The 26,811-nt window shown below is 42.9% G+C and overlaps 1 protein-coding gene across 2 annotated transcripts in view; it reads right to left on the reverse strand.

The window, feature by feature from the left end:
* The window catches only part of STPG1 (sperm tail PG-rich repeat containing 1), a 110,913-nt gene that overhangs the window by 44,761 nt on the left and 39,341 nt on the right, over nt 1–26,811 (reverse strand). For both annotated transcript variants that reach the window (XM_075853210.1, XM_075853209.1), the window contains exons 4-7: nt 26,545–26,724; nt 24,908–25,019; nt 16,246–16,414; nt 7,784–7,974 (exon numbers count right to left, since the gene is read on the reverse strand). In XM_075853210.1, coding sequence (XP_075709325.1) covers nt 7,784–7,974; nt 16,246–16,414; nt 24,908–25,019; nt 26,545–26,724 — 652 coding nt within the window. The remainder of the gene's footprint in view (nt 1–7,783; nt 7,975–16,245; nt 16,415–24,907; nt 25,020–26,544; nt 26,725–26,811) is intronic.

A 26,811-nucleotide genomic window follows, 5' to 3' on the forward strand; every position in this document is an offset into this window, starting at 1 on the left:
CCTCCCCGATGATCACTTAGGCGCAGAAGTTCCTCCGGCTGCTTATTCTTACACCCAGGACAGTTGTTCACTTGATGCTTGTCATCCCCACAGTAGAAGTAGACCATTCTTCCTGCGAAACTCTCTACGTTGTTGGGGGGACACGGAGGCCCTGTGTTGCATAGGTACCTCCGAGTCTGCCGTGGAAGAACGAAGCAACGGAACCTCGGGAGGCATCATGGGGGAGTCAGAGGAGAAAACACCAAGACGTTCAAGTGGTCGTTCCCTGAGACGTCGGTCAAGTCGTACCGCTAAAGCCATAACCTGGTCTAGGGAGTCAGAAGAGGGGTAGCTAACTAGCAGGTCTTTCAGGGCGTTCGACAGGCCCAACCTAAACTGGTACCTTAAGGCAGGGTCATTCCACCGAGAAGCTACGCACCACTTCCTAAAGTCAGAACAATACTCCTCAACAGGTCTCTTACCCTGACATAAGGTCACCAGCTGACTCTCGGCAAAGGCAGTCTTGTCAGTCTCGTCATAAATGAGTCCGAGAGCAGAAAAGAAAAGATCAACAGAGGAAAGTTCAGGGGCGTTAGGAGCCAAGGAGAAGGCCCATTCTTGGGGCCCCTCCAGGAGCCGGGACATAATTATACCCACCCGCTGGCTCTCAGAACCTGAGGAGTGAGGCTTTAAGCGAAAATAGAGCCTACAACTCTCCCGAAAGGAGAGAAAAGTCTTCCGGTCCCCTGAGAACCGGTCAGGCAACTTGAGGTGGGGTTCAAGAGGTGAGGTGAGGGGCACTACCATGGTAGCATCAGGCTGGTTGACCCTCTGAGCCAGGGCCTGGACCTGTAGGGAGAGACCCTGCATTTGCTGAGCCAGGGTCTCAAGGGGGTCCATAGTAGTGTCAGGGACCAGGGTAGACTAGGTATATGGGCTTGTGATTATATAATGATGGGGTAGGGAAACAGACAAGTCAGCCCTAATCTACCCGCCACTCAGTCCCTGCCTACTTGCAACGACCCGCCCTAGGCGACGGGGTACAACTGGGCGACGGTCCCTACACTCAATAAGTGCACGACAGACAAACAGACAAGGGAACACAGAACCTAAGGGAAACGGGGCAGTTGCCCACGGCAACAGCGTGGGCAACAAGAGTAGTAGTAAACGAGCAGAGTCAAACCAGGAGAGCACGAGGTACCAAACGCAGAGCAGGAGAGTAGTCAGTAAGCCAGGGTCAATACGAAGCAGGGACAAATAGTACAAGAAGCTGCAGCAGGGCCAGGAAACCAACAGAGAAGAATCACAAGCAAGGAGGAACAGGAAAGGCAGGTATAAATAGACAGAGGGCGGGAGCTAGCTCCGTCTGGCCAGGCTGCGATAGGCTCTCCCACTCCTAAGCCTGCCATCCTGAGTGGTGGAAGATGGAGTCAGTCTCACAGACCTAGAAGCAGGTGCAGACTGATTACCTATGGGCGTTGATAAAGAAGCTGTGCCTGGCAGATCCTTTACAGAAGTATTTAAAAAAAAAAACAAAAAAAAAACAGTACCTGGAAATCCTGACAATTAAAGAGTTACCTCAACAAGACAACGCCTATTATAAAAGAAAGCCATCCAGGCAGTCAGGTGATGTGGCTAATGCAAGTTGTGGCTGGACATGCATACTCCAAGCAGTAGCTGCTGCAGGGAAAATGTAGTAACAGAAATGAATGGACAACCAGATAATACATGGCTGGAACTCTGGCTAATAGAGGGAGAATACTGAAATGTCAAAAGAGCCTCGGCCATTCGTTCCCAGGACCAGTGGGCGTCCCAGAGGTCAGACCCACACCGATCATATGATATGGCGTATCGTTTGGATATGCCCTAACACAATAAGATGCGATCACCTCTTTAACAACATTAAACAATAAAATAGTTCTGCACTGGTGCTTTCCTAAACCATTTCACATAAAACATCCACCATAATACATTTACTCGTGTTACTGAGTGTTCAGCTCACTGTAAGTGTTGCTAATAGAACTATTTGAACTGCATGATTGTCATACAAGATCAAAGTTATATTATACGTATAGATTAGACATGTCTGTTTGGGATACAATTATTTGTAGCAAACCACATGACACATCAAAATGTTATTTTAAATTATATAAAACAATAGCATTACCTGTTATATGTTGTATGGCTGACTTCCCAAAAAGTCAAAACTGGCTATCTAACATATGAGTCAGTCTTAAAGTGACACACAAGTCATGACCTCACGTGAGTGTTGACAAATCTAAAGATACGAACCTATTATTTCCAAAATAACCATAGCAACTTTCAGTACTCTTTACGAAGTAAAATGCCTCAAAATGAAGATGATGTCAGCAAATGTATCTACTACACCTGCTACCCACTAGGCTAGTTAGAAGAACCATGAAGGCTCAATTGCATGAGTTCTGGTTGCAAGCTTAACCCTTATAAGGGATCTAATAGATGTATCTGTCATGGGGACAGACTTCCTTTAAAAAGTGTTCTCCCGGACTTTTATATTGATGACTTATCCTTAGGAAAGGTGTCAATATCAGATTGGTGGGTTTTGACTCCTGGCACCTCCACCGATCAGCTAAGTCAAGGGGCCGCAGCGACAAACGCCACAGCCTCTTTATAGGTTTCCAGGCAAAGCGCCGTACAGTTTCTTAGCGGATGAACATGGGATTACAGTTCTCTGCCGCTAGGTCCCGTACACTTGAATGGGATTGGAACTGCAATCCCAGACACAGCCGCTACTGGAATGTACAGAGATGTACTAGGTAAACTATGAAGATGCCGCAGTGTTCATCGCAGCAGCCCCTTCAGTCAGCTGATCTGATATTGATGATCTATGCTAAGGATAGATCATCAATATAAAATAACCCCTTTTAGTACTGAATGTAATGCATGGCTTCTGTGTGGATTAGGTATATATTACACTCTAATAGTAAAAAAAAATCTTGATTTATGTAGAGTCAAGACAAGGTTTATTGTGACCAAAGCAAGCCTTGGAAGATGTATGCTTTTTTGAATTATGAAAGCGGTAGACCAAATTAAAAAAAAAAAAGAAAAAAGGATTCATCCTGCTCATATAGTAATTTTTGTACTTTATTTTTTTATGTTGTTATCAGGAGACTGGAAGTGTGAACGCCACGGCTGTGAGCTTCGAGCGCCACGGTTGTGAGCTTCAAAATGTCCCAGTCCCAACTTGCCAAGAGATTCACAGTGTCATGAGCAGTGTGTAGGAAAGAAAGACCCACTTATTCTCACCTGAGACACACTTTTCAAAATCATAACACTCACATGGACCCCTTTCAGATACACCTCATAATATTTAATATCAAATCTGGCAGGCTTCCTGGGAAAATAAAAGATATAGAAGTTATGTGCCGACTGGTTGTCTTGTGCTCCATGGGCTCTTTTTCTCAACCGTGAACTTTTACTTTCTCGATATCTACAGGAATAAGGGTAGGAAACGGGTGGGAGAGTGTTTTCTGATTTTATTTAGTGACATTATGCTCTGTACGGTTCTTTATTCCAATACTTACATGCTCAAATTTTACTCTGTCGGTGACCTGATGTTACTACTATATTTAATTTGATTTTATAAAATGAGCATATTTGTGTTTCAACTTTTATAGAGAGACACGCAAGTTTTTTTCTTCAAAATGGCTTAAATTTCTTGGACATGGACAGTTTACACTTTCCCGGTCATCACTAAATTCACACATTTGAGTTGTATTCTCATAAAACAAGAACCAGCCAGTTAATTTTAATTGGCACAATGCCTTTCACACACAAAAATCTAATTTCAGATAAGACCTCTTCATTTATCCACCCTCACAGCATTGTCTCCATTGTTAGGGCCTGTTCACATCACCGCTCCTTTCCGTTGAGGGGTTCCGTCGGAGGATTCTGTTGGGTTAACCCCTCAACGGAAAGGTAAACAGAAACCTTAGCTTCCGTTTCCCTCAACATTAAACTCGATGGTGACGGAAACCTAGCTAATGGCTTCAGTTTGTCACCACTGTGACAGGGTTTCGTCGTTTTGACAGAATAGCGTAGTCGACTAAACGGAAACCATTAGCTAGGTTTCCGTCACCATTGAGTTCAATGGTGAAAGAAACGGAAGCTAAGGTTTCCATTTGCCTTTCCGATTAGGGGTTAACACGATGGAAACCTCCAATGGAACCCATCAGAACGGAACGGTGATCTGAACATAGTCTTAAACTGGGTGTATCAACAACATGTGGCCTGAGCATTAAGACATTTCTGGCTCTAGTGGTAAAATATCAAAACTAAATCAAACTTATATCCAACTGCAAGTAACACGTCCCCAGGAATAAAGTGGGGGATTTTTTTTATGACTTCCTTTCTTATACTCTCATGTTCTTGTTCTTTAAAACGTGTTTATTTGTACTTGTTAACACAACAGGATGCAGAAGCAGTGAGAAATGGGTGTGCATGTTATTTTGCCAAAGGAGTAGTCTTTCCTCCTAACAACATGAATGTACAGAAAGGCATCCCAATTAATTCATTATGCAAACCTTGCGATCTGCCACAGACTTTTAAGTGGGTCACAGCGTAACACCTTGTTTTGTCAGCTGTGAAATCCACAAGGATTATTATGATATATGAGAACTATAGATTAAATGTATCATAACTACTATCTCTACCTATTCGACATGGAAATGTAAGTTTCTTTGGACCATGATGGATTATTATTGTAAAATGGGTCTACTCTGAAAACAAACCCCTTTAATGAAAAAACGCTAATTTAGTATCAACAGAGTCTTTCACGCTCTATGTTCACAAAATGCTCACAATTAAACAAGTACATTAGCATATAGAATCAGCTTGTTAGCTCCACAATAACCCAATGTATCGTTTGGTACCCATTGATTATTGGAAAAATATGTCACCCTTAGGCCTCTTGTATACGGTGCCAATAGCATGATATGGGCCCATACTGGAGCTCAGTGTGCCTAAGATTTTATACGAGGTGATACGATATTTGTGAGAAAAAAAATCATGGAGGTATTCTCACAGAGGCACCATACAGCGACACATGTAATACAGACCCATAGGGACTCGATCTGCCATCGTGCAGAGTCCATACACAGACCATTACAATGTGGATGACACTTTGCTCTGGTCTATGACAAGCAACTGTTAAAATAAGTATTCATATTTAATTATTACTATTGTTTTCCACATATGTTGGACAGTGAGTACAAGTTACTGAGCTTGGGGCTTTTCAAAATGCACAAAACACTCCTGTGAAAGTAACAAGTTGTCAAAAACATGTTAAAAATGAAAGTCATACTACTATTAATATTTTGCTTGTAAATCTTTAGACATTTCTGACTGAAATAATGTTTACAAACAAGTCAGACAAAACACTTTATGGTCAGTTCACCCAGATTTTGGGTAGCGGGTCCAGCCGCATAATACGCCGTGGAATTATTCCTGCCGTCGGACTTCAATGCGAGGGTCGTGCGGAATCCGCCCGAAGATCGAGCAGGACGCTTCTTTTTCCCGCTAGCTGAAAAAAATAAGCTAGTGGGAAAAGTAGTGTCCGACTCACATTAAAGTCAACGGGAGGCGGAATTTTGCGGGGGAATCCGCAGTGGTTTCCGTTGCTAAAATTTCACTGTGTGAACAGGACATAAGAGGCCGTTCACATATGTCCGGCGTCCGCTTCAGTTTACCTCCGGCGTGTTGAAGAAGAGGCAAACTGATGCTAGAACGGATCCCATAGATTTCTATGGGATCTGTTCTGGCACGAAGTCGACTGCGCTATTAATTCAATCGAAAAAACGGAAACCTGCCGGAACGGTGACAAACGGAAACCATTAGCAATGTTTCCGTCACCATTGATATCAATGGTGATGCAAACGGAAGCTAAGGTTTCCGTTTGACTTTCCATTGCGGGGTTCCACAACTGAAACCTCCGACAGAACCCCTCAACGGAAAGCGAACGCTGATGTTAACAGGCCCTAACACAGTAAGTAACTGCGCACCCTGACAAAAAGTACCTCAGTATGCAAGCCAATAATTTAATATAGCTGGTCATAAAAAACAAAAACAAAAAAAACAAATAGCAACAGTGACATCTGCAGGTAGGAAGATGACACTCCTTTATATGCTAAAGTGGATGAGAAAAACAATAACATTACTAAAAATTTACATTTTCATAAAAACATGAAGGAAAGCGTATGTCATAAATTGTACATAATATATACTAAAGTAGTGGATGAAAACGGTGATGTGTTTAATCACCTCGTGAGATATATATATATATATATATATATACACACACACATACATACATACATACATACATACATACAGACACATTTCACATTTGACACTAGTAAAAAAAGCATACATTCAGTACTGAAATGGTTAATTTATCTTAAATAAGAACATTATGTGATCAAACAGCATTCCTTCAGAAAATAAGCCATGCATTCTGGAAAGTAAAATCAAACACTGACATCTTCACGCATTCAGGCCTTAAGGCAGTGACAAGATCCACCACTGTGGAATGTGAACTTAAAAGAACTTCTGTTTGACATTAATAATGAAAACTTTAGTGGAAGTGGATTAAAAAAATAAAGTGCCAATAATGAGGTTATGTCTGACGGTCCGGCGATCAACTGATCAAAACGAGACTAGCTTTTCTAACCCGTGGCGATCACCAGATATCAGGGCGGCCCTTCGTTTCCCCTGCAGGGAACGCTGAATTTAATGGGTATCTCTTAGAATTGTCGCATAGTGGGCGCCATTTTTGCAGCGGCTCTCTCCTCTAGCTCATGAAGCTGAGGCCCATGTGGGATATGGAAAAGGGAGTTATCCTGATCGGAGTGTCTTACAAATGATCAACAAGAAACAGCATCAGTACTTATCAATAATGTAACGGATTTACTCCTTTTCCCATGTCAATATAAATTTGTGCTTGCGGACATAACAATCCCTGTTATTTTCAACAGGAATCCAGACAAGGAAGCAGATAAAAATAAACCGCAAATTAAGTAAAGCAAAATAAATAAATAAATAAATAAATAAATAAATAAATAGTGGTTTCATTGAAACCAGAAAACATGCCTTATTAAGGAGCAGTAAGTGGTGTTAGCTGCCTCTTAGATACTTTGACTACTTTCCCACCTGCCCCACATATGGTAAGGATTAGCCCCTTAATTTATGTTCCCCCTTTGATGGCAGTTCATATTGAGCAATGTGTTCCCAAATGCAAAAATCGTCTCTGCATTCAGGCGGTTGCTATCGTGCCTGATGGCTTTATTGATTATATCAGATATTCCATGTGGACTTAATGTTGGAGAACATGCAGAGAAGACATGATTTGTGTCTTCTCTGCATGTTTCTGTATACAGATCACTGGTAACAGCGATCTAATGTGCAGTTACCATTAGATCACGGTTAGGCTCTGTTCACATCATGCCATGGGTATATGTCCAAGGTATACATGTCTCCGACGTATACCACTGATTTTCTTTATTAAAGCGGTTTGTATAGTCTTTTACATGTGACGAAATTCAAAACTGTGGACTTCAGATCACAATGTGAAATCCCTACCCAGCAGCAATAGCCAAAAATAGGAAATAAGTACCCTACAAAATGTATCTAGTTCATTATAGTTGTAGAGCATGTTATTGTACTATGAGATTTTTATTTTGTTGTAATTTATAGCTAGAAAATGTTCAGCATTATTAAATCTCAATTCCTTGAGATCGAATTGCCTACACCACACAACTTTCATACTAACCGGGTCCAGGAATATCTACTGCAGAGACATCTCCTGCCCAACGACTTGTGTTTGACACAAATGCAGCACTGGAAATGTAATGTTTGGGTGGTCCTTCATAATCCACGAGGTCATAGTGGCCTGGGCCTGGGACAATCGGTGTCTTGGGCATTGGAAGTGCAGGAGCTGAGAAACATAGGTAATGTTTCTTCCTAAAACACAAAAATATCTTATATAACCGTGCAATACAAATACACAAAAAGAGATAGATTAACAAAATTTTTCTACATTCATCTAACATAGATTTTTAACACCACAACATTGTAAACAAAAATGTATCATTATTCCATACATGAATGTGATCATAAAGCATCACTTACAGACCTAAGGGTGTGAAGCAACGGCCCACATTTACTAATGCTGTATAATATTTAGACAGGAAGACACAAAATGCGCCAAATAGATTACAGTGGATCATGATGCAATTTGGCGCATCTTGCATGACCTGTTAGACGCTTTCCTCATCCTTATACCACTTTTGAACTAGCTTATTTCGGGAGACAAAATTTTGGGCCAGTATTTTAGCACAATTTTGGCACGCATTGTCACATTTTAAGCCACACCCTTCCTGACATGTCATGCCCTGTTCCTGCTAAGCAACCCCCTTTTTGGAACACTCTTAAAAAAGTGTCTAGTTAGGCGCAAACATCAAAATTGCGCCAAATTTCAGTTCGTGCAAAAATTTGGCGCATTTTCCTTCCCTTTGTAGACCCAGACACCGTAGTAAATGTGCCCCAATATATTTTACAAGCTTTACATGAACTACTAAAAAATTTTATATTTTGTGAAATTTTAATATATGGTAAAAAAATAAAATAGCTTGGGTTTCCTCAGTAGAAAAAACCCTGCCTAGATTGTGTGCCGAATTTGGTAGTTTGTTAATCAAAGGGAACTTTTTTTTAGAACATTCCTATTCTTTTTGGCATATAGAGAATACATTGACTGCGGAGTACAAAAACTTAGTTTTCTTCAGCGTCTGATCAGTTTGTTTTTTTTTGCGGATAGCATACTGAACCATTCATTTCTATGGGGCCATGCACACATCTGTCTTTTTTTTTTTTTTTTGGATCCAAGTGTCTGTTCTGCAAAAATATAGAACATGTCCTATTCTTGCCCGTGTTTCTGGTAATGCACACGACCTTGGTGATTTTTCAACACGCAAAACCACGGATCCGTTGTCTGTATTTGCGGTCCATTTGTCCACAAAAAACCTTCCATAGTGCATCCATGTAGGTCACATGATCTGCAAATACAGACAGTAAAATTACATGTCCAAAGTTTTTGCAGCCCAGACTCACGGCCTCATCATGGTCATGTGCATGTAGCCATATAAATTAATGGACAAAACCACAAAAAAGGCCATACTTACTAGGTAGGTGGGTGGGTGAAAACCCGTTCCCATCAGGACGCAGACGGGTCAAAGAATGCTGCAGAAGGAGTGTGCATTAAATAGTGATAGCCCCTCCCACTGGTCTTGAGGGGAGTGGCGAACTAAGTGCTCAAAGGTGTGCGATAAATGAGTGTCAGTGTAGTGCTAGGGTGTGAATGGATGGTAAAAAATAAATATGTATGTATGAAAGTGTCAGAACTGTGTAATAATGTAATAAAAATAAATAAATAAATAAATGTGATGAATAGGGGTCAGTGCTGTGAATAGTACATGGGGTGTCAATACTATGTGTAATACGTGGAGGGATAATGTGCTGGTCGTCAGGCATGGCGTATCTTGCCGAATAACAGCCTATTTGTAACGCCGCTAGTGTTAGCTAAAGCAGGCTGCTCTGCATTCCAAACCAAACGCCAGCACATCATGCCCTCCCAGCATATAAGACCCGGCTGCGTCCTGAAAAAAAGTGTAGTATACGTAGTAAGAAATATCCATGAAACATGGGGTATTAGTTGTTATTTTGGCCAAATGTTTCATGGATATTTCTTACTACGTATACTACACTTTTTTTCAGGACGCAGCCGGGTCTTATATGCTGGGAGGGCATGATGTGCTGGCGTTTGGTTTGGAATGCAGAGCAGCCCGCTTTAGCTAACACTAGCGGCGTTACAAATAGGCTGTTATTCGGCAAGATACGCCATGCCTGACGACCAGCACATTATCCCTCCACGTATTACACATAGTATTGACACCCCATGTACTATTCACAGCACAGACCCCTATTCATCACATTTATTTATTTATTTTTATTACATTATTACACAGTTCTGACACTTTCATACATACATATTTATTTTTTACCATCCATTCACACCCTAGCACTACACTGACACTCATTTATCGCACACCTTTGAGCACTTAGTTCGCCACTCCCCTCAAGACCAGTGGGAGGGGCTATCACTATTTAATGCACACACCTTCTGCAGCATTCTTTGACCCGTCTGCGTCCTGATGGGAACGGGTTTTCACCCACCCACCTACCTAGTAAGTATGGCCTTTTTTGTGGTTTTGATGATATCTATGTCCCATTTTTTCTGTTTGTGTATATAAATTAATGGGTACGTGTGCTATCGGCAAAATTGCGAATAGCTCACAGACAAAAGAACACGGTCGTGTACCTTACACCTTACCCATTCTACTGTATGGGTCTACAAAAAAAAGCCCCTAGGATCCGTGTTCCATAAAACGGAAACGGTCATGTGCATGATGCCTTACTCCTATGCCTCTTATAGACATCAGAGATTTTAAAACATAAACTTTTTGCTTTTTTGATGGTATATGATACATTTTTCTCTAGGAAACAACAAAAACTGTTCTAACAATAAGGTCCCATTATATCGATGATTTTGAAACATATGGATTTTAGTGATTGGAGAAAGATGAAATGTATGAACCAATGGTTGGCTATAGAAATGAAATCTCCTTGGAAGAATGAAGTATAGTTAGTGACCTGTGAAAACAGAAATGCATAAAGAAAGATCTGCCTCAGGTAATACATAGCTAAGACTAAGATGCAGAACATTGCTGGCAGATATGATGATAAATGCTGTACTCTAGGTCACTTACTGCTGTGTACAATGAATGGGTCATTTCTACATTGAAAACTATGTAGAGTAATTAAGTAATTGCCTGAAGAGTTCATATTATGTTCTGCAGAAAGTACCCTACCTCGCTCATCAAAGATCTTCCAGTACATTTCAAAAAAGGTTGTACAGTTATGCAGGAGCAGGTGGGTCTGTTCACACAAAGGAGATGCCCAGGCCAAGGCTTGCTTGGATAGCAGAGAGATGAAGGGCACTTTAGCTTGCTCGGAGGCAAAATTCCTAGGCTGGAGTACAAAATTCATCGAGCACTGATTGAGAAATCCCCTGCAGCTTTTGGGGTCTCCAACAAACTTAGGTGGGTTTGGTATACGGAGCTGGGAGTTCTTGAGAACAGCAAAAGCAGACGTGCTGACAATGTTCGTAGATACTGAATAAGCAGTTCCTGAGTAGCTTCTTATTTCTCGACTCGCCCAATGAGATGCTGCAACTGGTCTTTCGGTTTCAGGTCTCCAGTTACAATTTTTAGGCCAGATTATATTGTCACGAATGTCAATGAACGTATAGAACTCCTTCTCGCCAGTTTAGGGTCAGCGCTAGCAGTGTCGAGACAAATCTAACAGGCCCCCGTGATTTCAACAGGAACTACCGCAAGGCAGTTTGCACATGGCTCCCAGGAAGCTGCACGTCACGACTGTCTAACTGCCCCCTCAACCTGGCATGGAGACAGGCAGATGGTTGTGTGAGGTCAAGATCAGAAACAGAGTCACTAGCTAAGGTTAGTTACAGGTATTGGAACAAGAGCGATGGAGTCAGGATGGGACCTGAAAAGGGGCTTATAAAGGCAGATCAATTGAATCATGTGACACAGAGGGAGGTCTTCTAATTTTGAGGTAATTCCACATGCTAACCCCTGGAGAGACCTCGGTCTATGGAAATGGCTGAACGACAATGTTGGACACTGTAAGTAGGTGCTTGGCGTCATTTTGTTAAATTTACGAAGCAGCTGGAGGACGAGGCTAGAAGAAGCAGCAAATGTCACTGCTTTCTCCTCTGTGTGTCTCTGCTGCTGGCTCTGTGTGTATGCCGTAAGAGACCCATATTTACCATTTACAAGCGGCTATCCTTTAGCAGATTAACCCTTTACAAGCTGCTGTATTCACCTTCTTTAGCAAATTAACCTTTTACAAGCAACTGCATCCTCTTTTTCAGACTGGGCTGCATAATACACAGGGAAATCTTATTACATGGCTTATAAAAAATACAATATTCTGTATGCTATTTGTGTTTCGCTGATTCAACAACCAATTAAATGCACTGCAAAATTAATTCACCAGGTTTGAGATTTACCTTTTGGTGAATTTATGAAAAAATATGGGCATCTATTCTACTATTGTATTCCATGGATTAGTAAATCAACAAAACAGCGAACCAGGAAAATTGATTAGTTCACCCCGAATCCTGGCCAGATCGGAGCACAAGGCTCCACTTTGCCATTCAAATGCTGTATAGAATAGGCCCCTCTCCCACCCAGAGAACAAGAGAATCTCACAAGATTTTTGATCTACTCTGCCGATATTAAAGTAAAAACGGTGTCCCTGGATTACTGGGTGATTATCGGTTCGGCTAATGATATAATAAAAAAAAAATTCTCATAGTGTAACCTACTGTCACTTTTTGTGTTTTTCCCAGAATCGATAGGTCCTCTTTACAATCATTAGAAATTAAAAAAAACATGCCAACCCAAAACGAAATAGTTCCCTTGTCAAGGCCTTAAAAACAGAGCAACCAAGATATGTGCCTCTGTATGTGTCCAAGGTAGACAAGATAAGGTTGAACACTCCCTTTAATACGTGAAATACTTTTATTGTCACCTTAGAATTGTGAATGTCATTAATAAATATTAAAACGGACTGCCCAAGTAAACTAAGAAGGAAATAGTTTATTTTGGTGTGGTCCTTGTTAAGCTTTTACTGTAGGTATGGCATTCCTACACAAAGCTTTATCTGATACTGTAATACCTCAGGTAATAACACAAATGTATGCAATATCCCAGGGCACCTAGCCATTACACATGGTGAAACGTTCAAGCTTCATCAGGTTTACCGTATTACAAATCTAAAAGTAAAGTTAAATTAATAAACTTGGGAGATTCTTTAATGGTGAAAAACATCAGGACGAACCAAGAAAGCACCACACAGTATACATGAATATAAGCAGTAATCGTGTATAAATGCAGCCTTTATAATAAATAAATAAAATAAATCTGCTTACACTGCTTCATCCTTTGCACTTCATTAAAATTTCTAATTTCTCTTCTCTATCTAGAAGTAGTGTCATATAAGAGAAGAGATGTGAGGGTGGTGTTCACTGCTCCTTCTCATGTGTAGTTCAGATGGAGAATCTTATTTCTTTGTGGAGTGAAACTTTAAAATAAAAAAAAATCACCTAAATGAGTGTTAATGGTCCAAATCTCTATTTTTTCCCGTGGTAAGGTATTTGAACTTTGTTGGTGTAATTCACCCATGAACTAATGTTTATGAGATCTTCCAGGATATCTACGTCTGATCTTATTATTTCCTTGAAACCAAGGTAGGTTATAACTGTCCAATTGCTGGGGGTCCCAATGCTGGGACACCCACCGATCGCGGAACGGGGAATTTTGAACCCCCTGTTCTTCCTCACTGCTTGAACGCAGTGAGGAGGACATTAAATGGAATGGCAGTCGAACATGTGCGCTGCCACTCCATTCAAAGTCTATGGGCATGACAGAAACTGCAGAGTACTCCACTCGGCTGTTTCCGTTAGTCCCACAGACATTGAATGGAGTGGCGGGAGTATGCTCAACTACCAATCCATTCAAACTTCTACTCACAGCGGGGGTACCATGAAGAGAAATGGGGAATTTGGGACTCCTTCGTTCTCGCAATTAGTAGGGGTACCAGTGGTGGATTGGTGACAATTGTAGGAATACGTTTTTAATAGTTTAGGAGTTACAGTCATTTTTACATACTCCCACCATTTTCACAGGTTCAAGAGTAATTGGACGAACTAACAGAATTAGAATTATAAGGAATATTTCTAATACTTTGATGCAAATCGTTAGCTGTCTGCTGAAGTCTGGAACCCACGAATATACCCATATGCCGTTTCCTCCCTTCAGGTGCTTTGCCAAGCCTTTACTGCAGCGGTCTTCAGTTGCTGCTTGTTTGTGGGTCTTTCTGCCTTCAGTTTTATCTTCAGTTTCATCTGTCCAATCTTGTTCTAGAACTGGGCGGCTTTTTTAAATTTTAACTAGCAAAGCGTAATTTGGACTTTCTGTTCTTGGGTGTTACGAGTGGTTTGTATTTTGAGATAAACCCTCTGTATTTATTACATTCATAAAGGTTTCTACTGTAGACTTTGACAATGATACTACGCCTCGAGAGTGTTCTTGACTTGGGTAGATGTTGTGAAGAAGTTTTTTTATACCAAAGAGAGAATTCTGCCATCATCCACTTTAGTTTTCTCCTGTGGTCTTCCAGGCCCCATGGTGTTGCTGAGCTCGCCAGTGAATTCCTTCTTTTTAAGAATGTACCCAATTGTGGATTTGGCCACTCCTTATGTTTTTGCTATCTCTCTGATAGGTTGAGAAAAAGAAAGCTAATGATGGCTTCCTTCACTTGCATGGACACCGCTATTGACTGCATATTGACAGTTTCATGAACAGCTACCAAATGAAAATTCAACACTTGGAATCAACTCCAAACCTTTTATCTCGTTAATTTGTCATAATATGAGGGGAAGAGGCCCCACCCAGCCATGACACTGCTTAGTAGTCAACTGTCCAATTGCTATTAAGCCTATGAGAATTAAAGGGTCTATGTAAACAATGGTTGCAATTCCAGAACAGTTAACACATATTTTTGTTAAAAGGAATCGGTCAACAGTTTTGACCACTCAAAAATGCTGACAGGGCTATATACAGGACGGGGAGACCTGCGAAGGCTCAAAACTGCTGACGGATTCCCTTTAAACCCCTCGAATTAAAGCTGAAAGTCTACACTTCAATCACATCTACATTGATTTGTGTCAAATCCACTGTAGTGGGGCACATAGACAAAATGATGAAATAGGGGTCACTGTTCAAATACCGTACTTCTGCGCGATACAGTATTAAAGGTATTTCTCTCTAGCGCATGCCACTTGTGAGAGCTGTTGCTAGGTAACAATAATGATCCTCGTCCAATAGGAAAGAGGTTCCTACATGCCAGCAATGAGGATCAATCTGATGGAAATGTACATCAGATATTCTGCCGTGATTTTTCGAACAACTCAATTGCTTATGATTCTATGCCAGTTTTCTTGTTTACCTATAGGGGCAGGTCCACAGTGGCCCGACAAATTTATTATAATTTGCACCAAAAAAAACTGATGTCCTACTTGGCGTAGATTTCGCTCTATGGGCCATAGCAAGGTAGAGCCTGTGCCGGGCCGCGTAACTTGTCCACCCCTATCCGATAACCCCCGCTTCTCCATCGTACAGTAAAAACAAAAATAAATGTATACTGACCCCCCTTCTCTGCTTCTCCCTTTCTGGGTCCCCTCATGCCCCCCTTAGCATGCCACGGTTTATACAAGGTACTGACGTCAAGAAGTGTCAGGATGGTGTATGTAACACAGCACTCATAACTTTGGGTGATGTGTCGCAAATAAGACCCTGACGCTGCTCAGCGTCAGCATCCTTTTAAAAGCTGCAGCATGCCTTAACGGGAGTCGGTCAGTAGTCTTTACCCCCTCAAAATTCTAACATCTCTACATATCTGACAGGGAAACAAGTTTAAACAACCACATGTTGAGGAACATACTGCTAGCATAGCAGAGAAAATCAAGTTTTAATGACTCAAGTGCCATATGCCAATGAAGTCAAGTGTCCGCTGGGCGTTCATCAAACAGGGAAGTGCCCTGGGATCTCCTCAGCTGTCAAACCTCCCCTCTGCTCTTGATTGAGTCTCTAGCAATCTCCGGCGTCAAAAGACATCCTCTCCGCTAAAGACGTCAATCAAAAGCAGGGGGAAGGGGTTGGTGGTTTACAACCAAGAGCCAAGCACACTTCCATTTGTTAGGCCCCCGGCTGCCATGGTAACCCATCGGCCCCTCCCAACGTCAAACACCTTCGATGCCGCAGTCGCTATTGACCACGGCATCTAAGGGGTTAAAGTTTTAGGATCTAAGTAATCTCTGACCCTGGCAGCTGCAACAGTAGCCCCACTCTGTATTACAGCGGTTACACGAGATCCTAGTGACGAATATATCCATCACATAGCATTAAGCAGCACTCGCCTCGGACAGATATAGGAGTCATTTGTCGAAAATGTTAATTGCTGCCAGTCAAAGAAGGCTGAGAGAAAAATAAACTACATTTTCTATAGAAACGTTTTTGTTCCAAAACTTACGGAAAAACAGTCTTCTTCCTTATTTCAGGTGGTCCATATGGGTCATAACTGGTTGGCCCAGGGAAATTTGAGGTCATATTCAAAACATCCCGAGAAGTCTTTGACTTGAAGCATGAAACTAAAACCGTTGGAGATTCTTTAACTAGAGAGTCATTTATTGTATAGTGACCTGAAACGACATATTGTTCATTTATGAAGGGCTTAAGTGTGAATGTCAGATTAGATGTTATTATGTGAATTTTGGTGTGGCTCACATTTGTAAAATACAACTTTCTACAACTGACAACAATGGTTAACATGTGAAAATTGATATTTTTATGAGTAGAAAATAAATAATCTAAATGTTTATATATGTCTTGTTACATGTATCACGACAAGCAAAGTAACAAGAGTTTCACATTAGTACATTCATTTAATCTTTCCACTGGCAAGTCTGTAGATTTATACAAAAGAATAACATTTTTGCTCATGCAAACACCTACTTTATGTAATGTCTTTTCCTAGAAAAACATCCAATATAACCAGATGTATTAGTAGACTTTGGCAGAATATAAAAATGTGACCCTGTTTAACCTAGCTTATTTCAAGAAAACCAAAGAATATTACTATTAAAGCAAACCTGTCATCAAAATATGCTGCCCTATACACCGATGGCTGCTGTGTATACAGGCAGATACATCAGTTGTCTGTCATCCGTGAGTGGGTAGGGAAAAAGCACTGGGCTCATGACTATAGCTGACTCCTAATGAAGAGTCTGTTGTATTCATACTTAGCAGCTATTGAACATATATATTTGTGGGAAATAATTCAGGATAACCTGTAATTTATTGATTTAGATACTTGCTCACTTTGGGCAAAAGAGTCTAGAAGGTGGTCTCAACCATTGATTGACAGTCTTCCCTGCAATCGTGAGCTTCAAAAAAAGTTGCCAATCACCGAGTGAGACCGCCCACTGGACTCTATAGCCCACAGTAAGCATGACTTTCAACCAATAAAATACAAGTTTTTCTAAATCTTTTCCCACAAAAACTATATATCAATCTGTTCAGCTCTGTAATGCCCGCAGGCCGCCAGGGTAACTTAGCTCCTGACGGTCGCAGCCATGGATCAGTGAGTGCTGGTCCCCATCTTCTCCTCTGGAGACGCCAGCACTCACTTTCGCTTCACTCTGCTGTGCCCGCTCTTTCCCTTGTGGCAGATGTTCTTTCTGCCCACTAATGCCGACAACCAAAACCTTCATAAATCCAGGCGATGGCAAAACGTTCACCATCAGACAATTCATAAATTGTCAAAGTAGTGGTATTATTTATGCAGCACAGTGTCCCTGCCCAAAATTATATGTGGGCAAGACTATCCAACAACTCCGTAGAAGAATTTCCAAACATAAAAGTACGATCAACACCCAAGAAGATACACCTTTATCTAAACATGTCAGATTCCACCATCAAGGTGATATTAATGCCCTGAAATTCTGGGGCATCACTCAAGTTAAATTGGGCCCTAGGGCGGGTAACCTTGATAAAAAACTTTTACAAGAAGAGGCTAAATGGATCCACAGACTTGGATCCCTGAGCCCTAATGGACTGAATGAGGGCTTCACCTTCTTTGCCTTCCTATAGTCCCCCTGCCCAATATTGATTTACAAATGTCAGACAAATTACCCTATTCGCTAGACAGCGAATCTGAATATTTACATTCCAATTCATAATAAGGACAGCATATCTCTCTATATATTTTATTTATATATTACTCTTTATTCTACATGTCCATTTGGACCACTACTCTTCTTCCTTTTTTCTTCTTTTTTCTTTTCATTTCTAAGTGAACCATTTCCTGGACGTACAAAAGCATTTGGACACAAATTTCATATATTAATCTCGAGTATAGACAATATATACACATATACGAGAATACATACCTGATTCCTATTTGACTTTCTGTTACTGCATTCTTCAGGTACCCAGATGTTTGCACTCATCCAGATGTTCGTAGGACGTGGCTAGAATTGAATCACAGAACTATCCACGCTACGATATATCTGGACTTTTGCTACAAAAAGCATTAAAGTCCTTCTATGTCTCTAGTGCGCAATCGCGCCCCATGTACTTTTCTTGTAAGCCATGCGAGTTTGGACACTGCAAAAATGCATTCATAAATGTCCAAATTGACTAAGTCCGATCGGACATGGAATACGCATGCGCCACCAAGAGAACCAAAACAGCAGCCAATTTGACTATGTCCAACTGGGATACTGATGCCCATGCGCGTCAGGTTTACCCTAATTGGTTCTATATCTCCGCACATATTGGTTCATATCTATGCCAATCAATTGATATGGAGGATTGCCTCGGCTACTCCTTTACCCAGACATGCGCATCTATCACTATCACTACATATCTTTAAGACTGGCCAGATGCAATATACGCATGCGCCATCAGTAAAAATAAAAACTCAGTAAAACCCCTATAAAAAGATACTGAGTCCGATTCTGGACCCAGTACCCATGCGCATTCGGCGTTTCCTCATTGGCTGCACGTACATGGCCCCCACATTGGCTAATTTCTATGTCAATCTGGGGATGTGGAGGCTCGATCTCGAAAACGAGATCCTATTGGTTCCGACACAGGTGTACCCTGTCTGTTCTGAAATTGAAGTCTTTAAAGGAAGTAACAATATGTACGCGCGCTCACTAGCCCCGTTTTGATCCCCTGAGGACGCTGTGTTGACAGCGAAACATGTCGGGGGGGCTAAATTTATCATTTTAAACAGCCATGCTTGCTTAGCAATCCCAGCACGCACATTTGAATTTAACCTTGAGAGTAACACTGAATCTGTCACGACACGGCAGTCTGCAGCAGCCGATCTGTCAGATCTGGTATCTTGTTAATCCCAGCACCTTGTGCTCTGTCTGGCAATACATGCAGACGGAGTGTTATTTGAGCGTGTGCAGCAGCAACATTGGCTACAATTTTTTAAACTGTTTGTATCTATTGTTAATGTCCATATGGACTTCTTAGTGGCAAAATTAATAAAAGTTACTTTTTAATCAATATTAGTCAGCAGTTGGGAAATTGGCTTTCAGTGTGCCTGGCACACTTAGTTCTTTTTGCGCTCTTAAAGGGTCGGCGCGCACACCTGAATTAAAGGCTAAAATTAGCCCATTAGCACCCTGGCCTATAAGAGGGGCCCAGCCCCTTCCTGCATTGCCTGAGCGTTGTCACTTACCTATGTTTGGCTCTGCAAATGGTCCTTTAGTGTTTCCCAGTTCCCAGTGTTCCCGTTCCTACTACCTGTATCTTGTGTCACGTGCTATCCAGAACCAAGTGCCATATAGAGTTGGACTCGAGCTGCAATAAGTACTACGGCTGTCCTGTTACACCACGCCTGGTGTCTGCCTGCTGCCAAAGTCTCATCCGAGTCTGTCGTGCTGATGTCCGAAGTACACCAGGTACTTCAGGTACACCTACCAAGTGCCACAGGTACACCTATTTAAACTATAGACTTTGACCTGTGTCCTGTTGGCCAGCTGCCTTACCGTTAAGGCAATGTGGCCCAGTGGGTCCACGCACCCAAAGTGACAGTATGCTCAGGCTATGGACCCCGCTGGTCAATGTCAATACCAAGACCATGATGACGTCACAAGTGATGCGGGCGGATATGCTAGACCTCCGGTCTCGACAGGACCAACTCCTCCAGGCATTGAACGTTATTGCACATCGGCTGGATGTGCAAACTGCAGTTCCTCCTACTACACCTCCTGGCAGTACAGACCCTCCGACTATACCTCCTGGCAGTGCTGACCCCCGATTTTCTTTGCCGCTACCTCACCGCTATGATTTAGACGCGAAGACCTGCCGAGGATTTTTGAACCAGTGCCAGATCCACTTTAGCCTGTATGCAAGGGCATTTTCGACTGATAGCGCAAGGGTTGCTTTCATCGTCTCTCTCTCCTCACTGGCAGGGCTCTAGCATGGGCAAACCCTATCTAGGAGAGACAAGGACCAGAGACCCATGTCTTCCAGGGGTTCCTATGGACATTTCGCACAGTGTTGGAGGAGCCTGCCTCCTTGCTGAACCTACGCCAGGGAGTACGCCATCCACTTCCACACCCTGGCGGGAGAATTGTTGTGGAACAATGAGGCCTTGGTGGCTACATTCTAGCAGGGACGGTCTTCTGAGATTAAGGACGAGCTTGCCGCCCGAGATCTGCCATCTACCCTGGATGACCTCATCCTTCTGGCCGCCCGGATTGACATAAGGATCCGAGAACAGTTCCAAGAGGCTCGTCGAGAGGGAGGAATCCCTAGCCCGGTTCCTACTTTGCAGCAACCCCTGCTGTCCTCATCAGCTGTTCCTCCAAAGGGGTCTTTAAGGACGGACCAGTTCAAGCTGTCTACCCAGGAGAGACAATGCAGACGCACCTCGGGACTCTGTCTATATTGCGGCATCGGAGGCCATCTTGTGCGTCTGTGCCCCCAAATGCCCCAGAGCCTAGTGTTGGTTGGAGAGACAACCCTGGGTGAAGGAGTACTTTCGTCTAAATTGTCCATTCCTGTGACCATAGTGTCCGGCGGGAAAACGCACCGGGACACTGCTTATCTGGACTCTGGATCCACAGCTATTTTCATTCGGAGAGACCTGTGGATCTTCTCCAGTTGCCACAACCCCTCTGGAGAGGCCTTTGATTATTGCATCAGTGAATGGACTACCTCTGCCGGACCCGGTTGTAGCTGTGACCAAGCCATTGAAGCTCCAAGTAGGAGCCCTTCATTTCGAGCTCATCTCATTTTTTTGTCTGGTCTATGGATGTCAACCCTGTGCTGCTGAGTCTGCCTTGGCTCTGACTGCATGCTCCAGTTCTGGAATTCTGGAGAGGTCCTCAAGTGGGGTCCCAAGTGTTTCAACCACTGACTGGTACAGATTCGTCCGGTTCAGCCCCCTCTGCCTCGTTCCTTGGCAGGATTGCCTTGTCATTATTCTGCGTTCTCAGATGTCTTCAGCAAGAAAAAGGCGGAGATGCTGCCCCCACGCAGAGCGTATAACTGTCCTATCGAGCTGATTCCTGGTGCATCCCTTCCCCGTGGTGGGGTATATCCTCTCTCCTTGCCAGAGACTCAGTCCATGTCCACCTATATTAAAGGAGAACGTGGAGAGGGGATTCATATGGAAGTCCTCCTCTGTGGCAGGAGCTGGGTTCTTCTTCGTCAAGAAAAAGGATGGTTCTCTATGACCCTGCATCGACTACTGGGGTCTCAACCAGATCACGGTAAAAAATAGCAATCCGTTGCCATTGATTTCTGAACTGTTTGATCGCATACGAGGAGCCCAAAAATGTTCTAAGCTCGACCTGCGGGGGGGCTTACAACCTAATCTGGATTAGTCAGGGTGACGGATGGAAGATGGCATTTAACACCCATGACGAACACTATGAATATCTAGCAATGCCCTTTGGCCTGTGTAACACGCCCGTGGTCTTCAAATAGTTCATTAATGACATCTTCCGTGACCTCCTCTATGTTTGTGTTGTGGTCTATCTTGATGACATCTTGATTTTTTCTCCAGATCCAATGACTCAGAGACATGTCAGTCAAGTTTTGCTGGGGTTAAGGGAGAATCGCATGTACGCCAAGTTAGAGAAATGCGTGTTTGAAAGAGATGCTCTATCCTTCCTGGGCTACATCATCTCGGATCAAGGCCTCAAGATGGATCCTGAGAAGGTAAAGGCCGTCCTGGAATGGCCACGCCCTCAAGGCTTGAGGTCCATATAGAGTTTCCTGGGATTTGCCAATTTCTACAGACAGTTCATTCCAAACCTCTCTTCACTGACATCTCCTATCTCTACCCTCACCAAGAAATGCCAAGGTGTGGACTGCAGAAGCGGAATCTGCATTTAATTGCTTGAAGAGTGCCTTCGCGTCAGCCTCTATCCTCCATCATCCAGATGTACAGTTTTCGTTGGAGGTGGACACTTCCTCTGTTGGTGTTGGTGCACTCCTGTTCCAGAGAGGTTCCAAGGGCAAGACAATTGTATCTGGATATTTCTCTAAGCTCTTCTCTTCCGCAGAACGCAACTACTCGATTAGGGATCGGGAGTTACTGGCCATTAAATTGGCCCTGGAAGAGTGGAGACATCTACTAGAGGGCGCAGTTCATCCCATCTTGATATTCACTGGCCAGAAGAATCTCACCTATTTCCAGACGGCCCAACAACTGAACCCCCGTCAAGCCAGGTGGTCGCTGTTCTTTGCCCGGTTCCAGTTTGAGCTCCACAACCATCCGGCCGACAAGAATGTGAGTGCCGATGCCTTGTCCAGGTCAATCGAGACAGAGGACACCTTGGAGTCTCCACAAAGTATTATTGACCCGTCTTGCATGGTCTCGGTCAACCGTCTGCAAGTTAGAAACATCCCTCCGGGGAGGACTTTAGTGCGCCTGGCAGAGGGAGAATCCTCCGCTGGGGACACAGCTCCAGACTGGCAGGTCACGCGGGTACCCGTAAGACCCGAGACCTGATTACCTGTCATTTCTGGTGGCCCACGCTGCCCATAGACTTTGTTACATCCTGCTCGGTGTGCGCAGCTAACTTGCTCACTCCAAACCTGTTGGCCTGCTCCAGCCGCTGTCTGTGCCCGATGCTCCCTAGTAGCATATAGCAATGGACTTTGTTACGGACCTGCCCCCCTCTGTGGTATGCAGTGCAGTCTAGGTGGTGGTGGATCCATTTTCGAAGATGGCTCACTTCGTTCCGCTGACCGGTCTACCTTCTGCTTCTCAATTGGCCGCTCCCTCTTCATCCATCACATCTTCCGCCTGCAAGGCTTGCCTCGGCATATCGTGTCTGATCGGGGGGTTCAGTTCACCTCAAGGTTCTGGAGAGCCCTCTGTAAACTTCTCAATGTAAAGTTGGACTTTTCCTCAGCCTACCATCCTCAGTCCAATGGTCAAGTCGAGAGGATCAACCAAATCATGGAGAACTACCTACGACACTTCATCTCCAAGCAGCATGATGACTGGGTGCAGCTTCTTCCTTGGGCTGAGTTCTTGTACAATAATCATACTAGCGAGTCCACAAGAAATACACCGTTCTTCATAGTCTATGGCCAACACCCACGAATTCCTCTCCCGGTGTCCATTATGTCCGAAGTGCCCGCAGCTGATTCTGCTTTTAGGGACTTTTAGGGACGCAGATCTGGCAGCAGACCCGATTCTCCATTCTGCTGGCGGTGGACCGCATAAAACGTAAGGCAGACACAAGGAGAAGAGAACCTTCCTAGTTTTCACCAGGTACCAACGTCTGGCAGTCCTCCAGAAATATCCGGCTGAGGGTGCCATAATACACATTTGCTCCCAGGTTCCTTGAACCCATCGAGATCTTGCAACAGATCAACCGGTCTCCTACAATCTTTGGCTGCCTCCTAACCTCAAGATCCCCAACTCCTTCCATGTCTCCCTTCTGAAGCCTGTGGTCCTGAACCGCTACTCCAAGATTCCTACTCCTGCAGTAGCTCCCTGCGGTTCTTCAGATACATTTGAGGTTAAGGAGATCCTGGATACCAAGTGAGTGGGTGGACAAAACCTTTTATTTGGTGGATTGGAGTGGGTTTGGTCCTGAAGAGAGGTCTTGGGAGCCAGAAGAGAACCTCAATGCTCCTACCCTGCTGAAGAAGTTTCTCTCTCGCTCTGGTCCCAAGTGGAGGGCGCGTAAGAGGGGGATACTGTAATGCCCATGGCCGCCAGCGTTACTTACCTCCTGACGGCCGCAGCCATGGATCAGTGAGCGCTGGTCCCCATCTCCTCCTCAGGAGATGCCAGCGCTCACTTCCGCTTCACTCTGCTGTATCGCGAAGGGTGTGTGCGCACGCTCGTGCCCGCTCTTAAAGGGCCGGCGCGCACACCTGAATTAAAGACTAAATTAGCTCCTTAGCACCCTGGACTATAAGAGGGGCACAGCCCCTTCCTGCATTGACTGAGCGTTGTTGTCGTTTACCTATGTTTGTCTCTGCAACTGGTCCCTTAGTGTTTCCTAGTTCCCAGTGTTCCCGTTCTTACTACTTGTATCCTGTGTCCCATGCTATCCAGAACCAAGTGCCGTATAGAGTTGGAGTCAAGCTGCGCTAAGTACTATGCCTGTCCTGTTACACCACACCTGGTGTCTGCCTGCTGCCAAAGTCTCATCCGAGCTTGTCTTGCTGCTGTCCGAAGTTGCCACAGGTACACCTATTTGAACTATAGACTTTGACCTGTGTCCTGTTGGCCAGCTGCCTTAGTAGCCCAGTGCGTCCATGCACCCAACGTGACAGGCTCCTCTTGCTTTTTAACATGCTGCCCGCAGATGGGAAAGCAAGTTTGACATGACAGGTTTCCATTAAATTCCCTGCGTCACAGTTATAACATATACTGCAAGTTCTTCCATCGCACGGCTTCGTTTTTTGACCATTAGTAGGACATGAAGAAGAGAGTGATCCGTCATGTATTGCTGCCTTCCAACAGCTTTAGCAGCAGGAATGCATCAGTTCTGCCTAGATAACTGGATATTTTAGCTGTCAGAGTATGATCCATCAGGACCAAATGCCCTTATAATTCCATGTGTATAGGCTGTATTAACCCTTTAAGAACCTCAAAATAAATTCCCTCTAATCTGTATCTTAATTCCAGAACTTACAAGGTGATGGACCTTTCAAAGTTTTCAGCTGTATAGCACCTCTCTCTGTTCCTGAGACAAAAGCTGAATGTGCAGATTCTTTATTATTTGTGTGGCAAAAATGTATAGATACCTAACAAAAAATAAAAATAAAAAAAGAATTAAAAGACATATATTAATGTAATGTGATCGGTATTACAGAAAAGCATCAGTCAGTAACTAATATGACCAAAAGCTGCTTATAGTGAATCTCCACTTTTTAGCTTGATGTTATTTTTATGTCCAAAAGTCTGTGCGGATTCATTTCTTAATATATCTTTAGACATTTATTTTACTATATGTAGAGATACAAATCGCCTGCATAAACATAGATTAGATCGATAAACTCCTGGGTGCCTGTTGTCACTACTAGAGGGAGCCAAAGAGTTTACTGCATACTGTTATAACACAATAAGGCTATGTTCACATTGCGTTTGAACTTTTCTGTAATTTTATACAGCTGCATACATATCCCATAGAATCCAATCTAAAAGAAACGTATAATGTGTGGTATACGTTTCTTTTTGGGATGCCTCTGCACTGAAAATTCATTTAACTCCCTGACCAGTAAAAATATATACAGTATTTAATTAATCAGCACATTATTTAAAAAACAAAATGATGTTCAATTGTGGAGATTCACGTTCAGGGCTTATAGCATCTCAAAGTACGATGAAAAGCTAATAATGCACTGCAAATTCTGCCAAATAAACTTTACACCTTATTGTAATCATGCACACATTGGAAGCAATTGGACTGCACATATCCTTACCACAAGCAAATGACCCCAACGTTTCATTGAGAGGGTCCTGAGAACATCATAACAAAAGACAAAACTATCGACGACGTTATGCCATCTATGTGCTTGGTGTATTATGGTGTATGCCTGTCCCATTTAATCTCAGTAAACAACTTTTCCATGACAATAGATAAATGGATTTCTGGGGAAGCGGTTCTGTGAATTGTCAACTAAAGATACTGATATGTAAGAATTCTATCACATATGCGTCAGGGCTCCTTTCTCGGAGCTTCCCGTCAGAACGGAACCCTGACAGAAACAAACAGAAACCATAGGTTTCCGTTTGCTTCACCATTGATTTCAATGGTGACGGATCCGGTGCAAATGGTTTCCATTTGTCTCAGTTGTGCAAGGGTTCTGTCGTTTTGATGGAATGAATACCGCAGTCGACTACCCTATTGATTCTGTCAAAACGACGGAACCCTTGCACAACTGAGACAAACGGAAACCATTTGCACCAGATCCGTCACCATTGAAATCAATGGTGATGCAAACGGAAACCTATGGTTTCCATTTGTTTCAGTCAGGGTTCCATTCTGTCGGGAAGCTCCGACGGAAACCCAGAACGGAACCCTGACACAGATGTGAACGAAGCCTAACTTGTACAGTGTCCTATCTGACTCTATTTATAATATTATATGCACTGTATATTACAGAATATTTAATGAATTAGATAACAATATGATAATAATAATGATAATAATAAATACAAATAATACTAATCATAAATAAGTGAAATTAGATACCAAACAGAGATTCATAGCAGTTTTTTGGTTTGTTTTTTATACTTTTTTTTAATGCAGAAATGTTTTACTCTTACATCATAATGATTTGGAGCTGGCGTCTGATGTTTTGTATCTTCCATCTTGATAGCAATAGGCTGATGAAACATGCTGGAGTTACTCTTGTTAAAATCCTTCTTTGAAAACAATGAACCCGGTATGTAGTAAGAATTAGGAGCTGGAGTGCGCACAGCCCTAATACGGGAGCTTCTGGATACCTAAAGCAACAGAATGGATCATATAAACATATATCATATTATTTGAAATGTAAAATGGAACAAGACATAAGATCATTAAATCGTCAC

Source organism: Rhinoderma darwinii, chromosome 2, assembly GCF_050947455.1.
Source record: "Rhinoderma darwinii isolate aRhiDar2 chromosome 2, aRhiDar2.hap1, whole genome shotgun sequence".
NCBI classification, from domain to species: Eukaryota; Metazoa; Chordata; class Amphibia; order Anura; family Rhinodermatidae; genus Rhinoderma; species Rhinoderma darwinii.